General features: G+C 45.8%; 1 protein-coding gene and 1 non-coding gene across 2 annotated transcripts; both read right to left on the bottom strand.

The window, feature by feature from the left end:
* Positions 1-6,070: 6,070 nt before the first annotated feature.
* On the bottom strand, positions 6,071-9,416 carry LOC145719816 (melanoma-associated antigen D2-like). Its single transcript, XM_081811390.1, has 6 exons — positions 8,906-9,416; positions 8,770-8,812; positions 8,386-8,448; positions 7,212-7,326; positions 6,395-6,813; positions 6,071-6,205 (listed from the first exon to the last, which is right to left on the bottom strand). The coding sequence occupies exons 1-5, from the start codon at positions 8,952-8,954 to the stop codon at positions 6,403-6,405; spliced, it is 681 nt and encodes a 226-aa protein (XP_081667516.1). The 5' UTR covers positions 8,955-9,416; the 3' UTR covers positions 6,071-6,205; positions 6,395-6,402.
* LOC115939769 (small nucleolar RNA SNORA11) lies at positions 7,504-7,628 on the bottom strand. The gene has a single exon (XR_004074544.2). It is a non-coding gene; the product is annotated as a small nucleolar RNA SNORA11 (small nucleolar RNA).
* Positions 9,417-9,476: the final 60 nt, after the last annotated feature.

Below are 9,476 nucleotides of genomic sequence, written 5' to 3'. Positions count from 1 at the left end.
GGCAGGCTCCCCTTGAGGTGGACTCAGACCTTTGACTCCCACCCATCTTACTCCTCAGAGCAGAGGGTACTGGTGGCATCATCCCTGCTCCATGGCACCACCTACAGCCAGGGGTCTCTTGGTTGGGGCCACCTATGGCCCTGCCTATACAGCTCAATGCCCAGTTTGGACACATGGCTATCTCCACAATGCATACCGCCCTCGCACACAAACGTGTGCATGTACATGTAAATGCCTGGTACCAACCTTCATACTTATAGGCACAGTGCACCCTGCAGTTTACAAAGCACTTTCCCATCGACTGTCACCCAAAATCAGTCACAGAGGACATCACCTACTGTGTATCAGGGAGCAATCTGGGTGCTTCTCATCCACTAACGTGATGCTCACAGGACCATGAGCTAATGCTGTTCTCATCTTACAGGCAGGTGATACAAGGCCAGAGAGAAGCGGAGATGTGTCTCAGGTCACATAGGGACCATGTAAGGAAGCTAGAGCAGTTTAACTCCTGTTGCCTACCTCCCAATCAAGGGCTCCTTCCACCAGAGCACACTGACCGCTGACTCATAATCCATAATCAGAATGTGTGTACACAATGCCTATATTTAGACATATACATGTGGGCTTGTGTCTATGCATTTGTGCTGATGTTCATCACACGCCATCTGTGACTAATAACATGCCTTTGCCAAAAAAGAGAGAATCACTTGCTCATTTGGGTTCTCATAGCTCTTCATGGTTCCTCTCGATGCTGTCATTGTTTCCCTCACTGGACTGGTTGTGTCTTGAGAGTGGGACACTCTGGGACCCATGAATACTTTAGTCTCTAATGCATGTTTGTTTAATAAACAAGTAAATGTCTGAGTGAGTTGAGTGAGTGTGAAAGATTGGGATGCTGTATAGAGCCTCTGACAAGCCCCAACTGGAGAATCAAAGCACAAGCCTCTAGAGTTTTAAAGCAAAAGTCATGCACTTTGTCAAATAACTACTTTCCTTTTAAGAAAACAGCTCCTGGCACCTGATGACTAATTCAGCAAAGTTAAATTACTGGCCCTGGTAGAGTTCGAATACCTAACCATGGGATCCCCAGTGACCCTGCAAACTGAGCAGCCCATCCTGGGCTTGGTGCCATCTGATCCACCAAACCAAAAAGTTGGGCAGGCAATAACAACACTCCATCACCAAAGGACAGTGGTATAAACAAAATCAGTCTGGAGAAGGACCTGAAGGAACAAGTGAGTTGCAGGAGGTTCACACTCCCATAGCCCCTACTCCTGCCACACTGCTTGCTCTTTGTCAGCTCACACCTAAGTGTTTGTGGGTAATTTCCAATAACCAGCTTACTGAAGAAGAAAAAACCCAGGGACATGGTTTGCAGGTGCTGCTGCTTGGTAAGGAGGAACTAGGTGGAAGTTGACAGCTGTAGCGTTAATAGCTCCACTCAGGTGTGACCCTGATGGGAAGTAAAGGAAGAGAAATCCTCTTAGAAGGCAAAACTTGGAGCTATGAATCTGGTTGATCTCTTTATCCAGAAAGTGACCTGGCCAGGCACACAATCAATACCAACTAACACTCTGGCCTGATATCCAAGACTGGGAAGGAATAAGACTGGAGAACTGATAGCAATAACAATAACGCAACAAAGTACTTGGAGAGTACTGAAACTAGGCTAGTTTCAGTAACAAAGACTATAACCATCCTCCTTATTTCCTTCTTTGTTCTTTCTCTGTGTGTATGTGTAATTTATTTCCATCCTCTTCATCTTCGCCCCACTGTAGAATATAGTGTGTGCTTGGTGGCTCAACGTACAATTTAGTTCATAGCTTGTAGCATATCTAGAAAGGGTTGTAAGGTAACTAGAATAGGAAAGGCTATCACCCAAAAGTACTGGACCTGGAGCTGGAGATAGTGATAAGATTTGCGGTAATCTCCTTTTGGATAAGGGGTGAGTGGTGGTTATACATGGATTAGTAGCATTATGTTGAACCAAGGCATTTTTGAAAGTGTTAAGTTTGGGGAAAAGTTTGCTGTCCATTTTGTTCTCACAAATGCTTGATTTCTAGAAGATATTCTCTCTTACTCTCTCCCCTCACCCCCCTTTCCTGGATACCCAGCATTCATTCTACCTTGTTTTATTCAGTCCACAGGAAATATTACTCTAGGGCTTGCATTTTCAACGTGTGAGTGTTGGTGGATAGGGTGGTGGGTAATCACCCCCAGAGGGGTGAAAATTGGCTCTTGGGGAGGCAAAAATAATCAGCTATTGTGATAGTTTGTGGTCCTCTAAGGCTCAAGCCTACCTGATAAAAATCTTACTCCTCAGTTTTTAATTTCTCTTACTGGGTTTTCTTGGCTATCACATGAGCAGCAATGCTGAGGTCACAGAAGATACACAAAACCTATGCAAGGTCAGCATTACAAAATCTCGGAGAATAGATGGCTGTGACTGGAGGACTTTCAATCCATTCCTCCACTGCAGTCATATAGTGAGAAGTGGCCCCATGTGTGCCTTTTGGCTGCCATTGACTGCCTTTGACCCTCAGTGCCTCTGTGTTATTTGGGCTTTGAGAATTAAATTAGTTTCTATTTAACTCTACAAAAGTTATTCATTCCATCATTATTTTTTTTTTTAAAGATTTTATTTATTTGAGACAGAGAGAAAGAGATACAGAGAGCATGAGAGGGAGGAGGGTCAGAGGGAGAAGCAGACTCCCTGCCGAGCAGGGAGCCCGATGCGGGACTCGATTCCGGGACTCCAGGATCATGACCTGAGCCGAAGGCAGTTGCTTAACCAACTGAGCCACCCAGGCGCCCCATTCCATCATTATTTATGTTAAGTACTGAAAAGAAAAACTGTTAATACCTGAATGATTATCTAGCAGCTAGTTATTTTCTCGTATCAAGTAACACTTAAAAATTAAGTTCACTAAAAATAGTTTTAAATTAATTTAAATTTCCAATTGTTTTACTTTTGCTAGAAAAAATAAGTTGTGAATAACTTTTAAAAAAAAATTATTACACTGGTATCATATCTGTTATAAAAATGGCTGAAAAAAATAAAAATAAAAATGGCTAATTTTCAGGGGCACCTGGCTGGCTCACTTGGAAGAACATGTGACTCTTGATCTCAGGGTCATGAATTAAAACCTCACATTGGGTGTGGAGCCTACTTAAAATAAATGGCTAATTTTCATATGTAATTTGATACATTACAATGTAAGTTACATTATAATATAAATAAATTGCATTTAAAGTTTTCAGCAAATAAGGATGCCTGGGTGGCTCAGTCAGTTAAGTGTCTGCCTTCGGCTCAGGTCAAGATCTCAGGGTCCTGGGATCGAGCCCCGCATTGGGGTCCCTGAGCCTGCCACTCCCCCTGCTTGTGCTCTCACTCTCTCGTTCTGACAAATAAATAAAATCTTTAAAAAAATGTTTAAAAAGGGGTGCCTGGGTGGCTCAGTCGGTTAAGCGTCTGCCTTCGGCTCAGGTCATGGTCCCAGGGTCCTGGGATCGAGCCCTGCATCGGGCTCCCTGCTCAGTGGGAAGCCTGCTTCTCCCCCTCCCACTCCCCCTTCTTGTGTCTCTCTCTGTCAAATAAATAAATAAAATCTTTTAAAAAAATGTTTAAAAAAGTTGTTCAGCAAATAGTTATAAAGTTAAATGTTAATAGCTTTTATGATTTTTAAACTTTTAACTTAAACATTTTAGTCATCGCTACCCCTGTATTTAATAAAAATATTTTATGTATTAAGCACAAATATACAGTTATTAAATATATATACAGTATATCTGTGGTATCGAAATTTCATGGGAGGGAGCAATAGCAATTAGGACAAAAATATCTAAAAAGGCTTCTTCAGGAGTGATAATGAAAAGTAGGTGGAGAAACCGCTCTAGGAGCTCTTCCATCTCCTAGCCGAGGGGAAGACATACAATATAATCTAGAATTATTTGGAATTTAATATGTACTGAAACAAAGAATGAAAAGTGTGGGAATTCATTCATTGCAGTAATGGCCTCCAAACTGACAATTGGCAAAAACATGAACTGGAGTCTATCCCCATTTTCTCTTCCCAGCTCTGGCCACTCCCCACTTGCCTGGAACCAGACTTCATCTCTTCCCCCCTGCCCAACATGCCTTCAGTCCTTACATTTGGGGAGGAATAAGCCAACCCTTTGTCCTCTCAAATTCCAGGCCTTGCATGAAGGGAGAAGAGGTGGATGGCCCTGCAAGCCCAGTGGTCTGCAGAGGGAAGTGGAAAGAGCAGAGTTCTCCCCATGACTATGATACACCCTTACTTCTATCAAGCACTTTTAACTCAATTATTAGAATTATAATCCCCAAGTTCCTTGCCAGGCCCCATCACCTCCCCATTCCACTTTCAGATGGACATTACCTGAGAACCTGAGGGGGACCCTGGACAGAGTATCCATCCACTAAAGAGTCCTTCCTAAGCCTAAGCTGTCCTTGACCTTGTCTAGACTTCCAGGTACTACCCAGCCCCTGAGGAAACCGTGGTCTATGAAATCAATGGAAGAACATCTGCTTCCAGTGAAGAATACCTCAACAGCAAAAGCAAGTCTCCATTCATGGCCATAGGCAAGGAGCTGCCTTGCTCTAAATGGAAGTGGTTTTTTTGTTTTGTTTTTTAGATTGTTCTTTTATTGCTTAGTCTACAGGAGGGAAGAGGCAGCCATTACTAGGTCCTCCGTAAGATTCTGTCCCAGTGATTAGGGGTCTGGTATTGGGGGATTCGATGATGGGGGCTTCCTGGAGAGAAAGGTCCAGGGAAATACTCCCCAAAATAGGGTGAAGGTGGATCTTTTGATTGACTGAGGACCCTATGTCTTAATGGGCAGTGTAGCTGAGAGGACACCTTCAATCACACAAGTGTACTTTGGCACCTCATTCCAAATGTTCCTTTCTACCCCAACTCCTGCCACCATCCCTGGTGATTTCACTGTCCACAGGGATAACCCAGCCAGCACCCTGGCACCCCAGGCTATTGACTCCTCATTTCCAGAAAATGCCATCTTCTCTCCCCTTTAAGTACCCAATCCTTGGACCTTACATCACTTAGAGTTCTCTTTGCTCTGTCTTCTTAAATACAATCATCCCACTGTCTGACCATATGACTAGTCCCCCAGATCATCTTTCTAGTTCTCTCAACACCCCTTCCCAGATACCTAGAACACTGCCAGACATAGAGCAGGCACTTAACATTCTGCCCTGTTCATAGACTTCACTGAAACTCCTGCCCATAAACTCCTACAGTCTCCCAGTTCATCAATTTCCTCATCTGCCCCCTCAAGCCTGCCTGGGTCCCATGATCCATCCATCTCTTCCACCATTCTGTGTATCTACTATGTCAGACATTATGCACACAGTAATGAAAATACAGACCCACATACTCACTGCTCTTGACCTTATGTCCTTATTCCAGAACCAAAACCTTGGGATAAATTAACTTATCTTCTTGATTCCAAAATTGCTGAGCACCTTGCCATGGGGGAAAGGTCTCCCAAAAATCATGGGCTCCATCCTCTACTGGAGCCTACCCTCTTGCCTGACATCTTTCCACAGTCCCCTTTCCAAATCCTTTCTGGACAGTCCCTTCTCCCAGGCCTTACCCTCCCATCTCCTCAGGGCTACATGGGTCAGTCTTTAACATCTCCCTCTTTACTGGCTCCTGCCCGCTCAAGCCTCTCTCTCCTTTCCCAAGAAAATCCTCACTTGTTCTTGTATCTCCCTTTAGCTACCTCTCTCTCTCTCCTCCCTTTCTCATCCAAATTTCTCAAAACGAGAGCCTATATTTGATATCCAATCTCCTCTACCTCTGCTTTCTGCTTGACTTGCCCACCTCAGGGCTCTTCTTCAAAGTGTGTCCTTAGAATCTTCATGACTCCCCACCCCACTGCAATCCTGCCTACACTGCAGACTAGAGATGCAGAACAAGCTATCCCAGAGAGATGCTAATCTTTCTCCCCTGAATCCAGTAAACATAGATTTATTTTTAAATGTGATACCAAAATATGACAGCCCACCAAAAAAAAAAAAAGAGCAATAAACTCAGAAATGGCAGATAGATTTAATGTAGAATATCAACTTCAATTGATTGATAGTGGCTGCCTAGAGTGCTATGTTGAATAGGTTTCTGAGGAGGCACCCTGGCTCGAAGAGAAAGACTGCTGGGATTAGGAGTATCTGAAAACATAAGTAAAAGAAATGCAGAATGTCAACTGAGAGCTGCCAAAAGGGAAGGAATAAAATGCCAAGAGTGGGGTTTTCCCCCATGCTCCATATGGACCTGCAACCTTGGCCTTCCTATAACCAGCCAGCTCCTCATCCCAACCCCATAAGCCCCGGCTGTCCCAGCCCAGTCTAAGTAGATACCTGAAATCTCACTTATAGGAGAAACCACAGGCACCCGAGCTGCCGCTGGCACTGGCACCAGCTCCACTGAGGCCCGCGAAGAGCCCAAACGTGAGAGTGGCGGTCAGGCTGGCAGTGGCACCGAAGCCGCCGGCGGTACTCGCACCGGCACTCGCACCAGAGCTAGCACCACCACTCTCTTGGGCTTTGGCTTTAGCTTCAGCTCCAGCCTGGATCCGGGCTTTAGCCCAGGGCCCAATATCAGCTTCGTCCCAGTTGCAGGGCCCAGCAGCATTTTCAGAGCCAAGCCCAATGCCCATTCGAGCTCTAATCTCAGCTCTCGCCTTGGCTTCAGCTGCTGCCTCAGCAGCAGCCTTCATATCTGCTTCCATTGCCTCTCGGTACTGAGCTGCCCATTCCTTGGGATCCTTCTTTTGTACCTGAAACAGAAATAACCACCATCAGAAGGATCAGAATCCAAGAACCGAGCACCTAACTGTATGCTCGGCACCACGCTGCAGGCTCTCCACAATAATAACAATATAACAAATACTACTAGTACTTATGTGCTTAACATTCCATCCCTGCTCTGACACTTATTAGCTCTGGGAGCTTGGACGTGTCACCTAACAACCTCTCTGAGCCTGATTTTTCTAATCCGGTATAGGGTAATGACATGTTAGCTGGACAAATTAAATGATTCAGATAAATGTTTGGCACAGTGACAGAGGCTTCAGAAAGTTCACACATGACCTGCAGGCTGCTCTACACACAGCCTACCCTCGCCAGCAGCACCCTAGGCTCTTGATATGCCAAGGTTGGGCAGCTATCCAATTACCTTGCAGGCAAACTTGAGGACTTTCATCTTGCTGGTCTCATAGTAGGAGCGCAGGCCCCAGAAGAACTCATACTCAGGGGGGTTGCTATTAGGGACTCTGGCATAGTCCAAGTACCTTGAAAAGAGAAGTGAAAAGCCTTTATGTCCAAGAAAACCACAGCCCACCCACGTGTGGACTGGACAGGTCCTAAGTGGCAACCTCCCCCACTAAGTACTATAGCTTTTCTTCCAGTATTGAGCCCTGTCCCATTGGTCCTGTCCAGGGAAGCCACATGGAGGTGCAGGGTGGGACACGTGTAGCCTATATGTTTGTAAGAAGGCCACAAATTTCATTGGTCACAATGAACCCAGATTCTTATTGGGTGTCTTATAAACAGAGAAGCCATTTGCGTAGGCCCCCTGCTCTGAGCACACCCCATACTGGGGTACGTCTACAACCTAGTGAGCCCTGGGACAATCTACCATAGAAAATGACTGTAAAGGGAAGAAACAGTCCACAAAGAGTAGCATACTTCATGCATATTTCCGATCGCGCACGCACGCATGCACACATGTGCTCTCTAAGGATAAAGGGTATGATGGGCCCTGACCAGAAAGTCAGAAGGGCTCCATGACCAAATCGGCCCCTTGCCAGCCAGGGCCACAATCAGACTTCCACTCTCTGAGACCCAGGTCCCTCAACTGAAAATGGGGATGGGATGGCAGCACCTATTCTGCAGGGCAGTTACAAAAATGAAATGAGATGCACAAGTCCCCAGCACAGTACCTGGCTGTTTAAAGCTATCATTCTATAGCGTCTCTTTATGGAGATTAATTTCTATAAAGCCCTGGTTAGCACAGTAAAAAGAACCTAGGCATTGGGGCCAGGATCTAAATACGACTCTCCCACTTGCTACCTGTGTAGCAATTTACTTGAGCAAATTACTTCACTTCTCTGAACCTCAGTTTACTCACATGTGCAACGCTGGTGATGACAATCCCTACCTTGAAGAACTGTCCTGCAAGCATATGTGAAAGTACAAGTAGGTCAGGAAATGTGTCCTCCTGTTCCCTCTCACTACCTCAGGAATAAGCTACCTACTGCCTGCACACACACACATGCACCATAGGTTAATTACTCAGCTCTGAAACAAGCAAAACACGTGGAACACACCATCATCAGACACACACTTACTTCTGTTTCACAAACTCATCAGTAATAAGCTTCTTCACGTCCCCAAAAAGTGAGTGATGTATCCTGATGGCAGAGAAAGAAAAATCCATCAATAAATCAGTTAATCAATCAATCAGATATGCACTTCCCAGATGTATGCAGAGGCATTTTCAACATGGAAAAGAGGTTACGAGCACAAGAGGAAAACTCCACAGAAGCCCAAGAGATAGTGAGACAGGAAGCAGAGTTTGGGACCATTTCCCCATCCACCCAGGTCAGAACCCTGGACCCTTTACCAGCACCCCCACCCATTCCACCAGACCACCAGACTGATGCAATCCTGGAACCATCCTTTCTTTCCAAACAACAACATGGACAGCAAGCACTGAGAGAGCCCAATCATACCCAGGGCGCAGCCCCAGCTTGCGCAGCACCTCCCAGATGACAGCTGCAAGGGGAGGCAAGAGGAGACAGGGACAGAAAATGAGCATGTGGAATTCCAACTGTGGCCACCCATTCAGCTGCATGCCCAGCCACTCACCCTCACTGGACCGATTTCCATTCATAAAGATGATGCTAAGAAGCACCATGAGGAGACCTAGCTTTGGTGAATCCTTGGTCCTAGGGGAATAAGGTAGAGAGAAGGTTTATGTCTAGTGGCCATCTGCAAAAAACACACCAGCCAGCTCACTAGGCTATCCTCTCCCAGATTCCTCAGACATGACAGAATTCTGCCCAGTCTATGCTTCAAGCTCTATGTGACCCTGAGCAAGGCTCTTAGACTCTTAAGTCTCAGTCTCCTATTGAGTAGCAGGGGAAAATCCAATCTTACCCCACCCCAGGTAGCAAGAGGATGGAAGAATGCCTGTCAACCTGGGACAACCCAGGGACCTTCTCTCCCAGACCCCTCTGCCCCAAAAGAATTCTAGGCACAGCCCCAGTGGTGCTCCTGTCCTTCAAGCATCATGATTCACCCACACCAGGAAGCCCTCCCTTGAGAACCCCACTCTACCAAAGCCAGTAGGAAGAGACAAGCAATGACAGGGCTGCTTTCCTGGGAAGCTTCTGGAGAAACAGAAAACCTGACAGGAGGAATGCACTGCTCCAGGCTT

This window comes from Leptonychotes weddellii, unplaced genomic scaffold (assembly GCF_054177405.1).
Source record: "Leptonychotes weddellii isolate Sample4059 unplaced genomic scaffold, ASM5417740v2 HiC_scaffold_7370, whole genome shotgun sequence".
Classification (NCBI taxonomy): domain Eukaryota; kingdom Metazoa; phylum Chordata; class Mammalia; order Carnivora; family Phocidae; genus Leptonychotes; species Leptonychotes weddellii.
Note: the sequence above shows the minus strand (reverse complement) of the source record. Positions and strands in the feature narration are given on the sequence as shown.

Coding starts and splice junctions, on each gene's coding strand:
- LOC145719816 (XM_081811390.1), bottom strand. CDS start 8,954: ATGGTGCTTCTTAGCATCATCTTTATGAATGGAAATCGGTCCAGTGAG. Junction 8,449..8,769: donor AAGCTGGGGCTGCGCCCTGG/GTATGATTGGGC, acceptor CTCTGCCATCAG/GATACATCACTCACTTTTTG. Junction 6,814..7,211: donor TCCTCAAGTTTGCCTGCAAG/GTAATTGGATAG, acceptor TTTCTGTTTCAG/GTACAAAAGAAGGATCCCAA.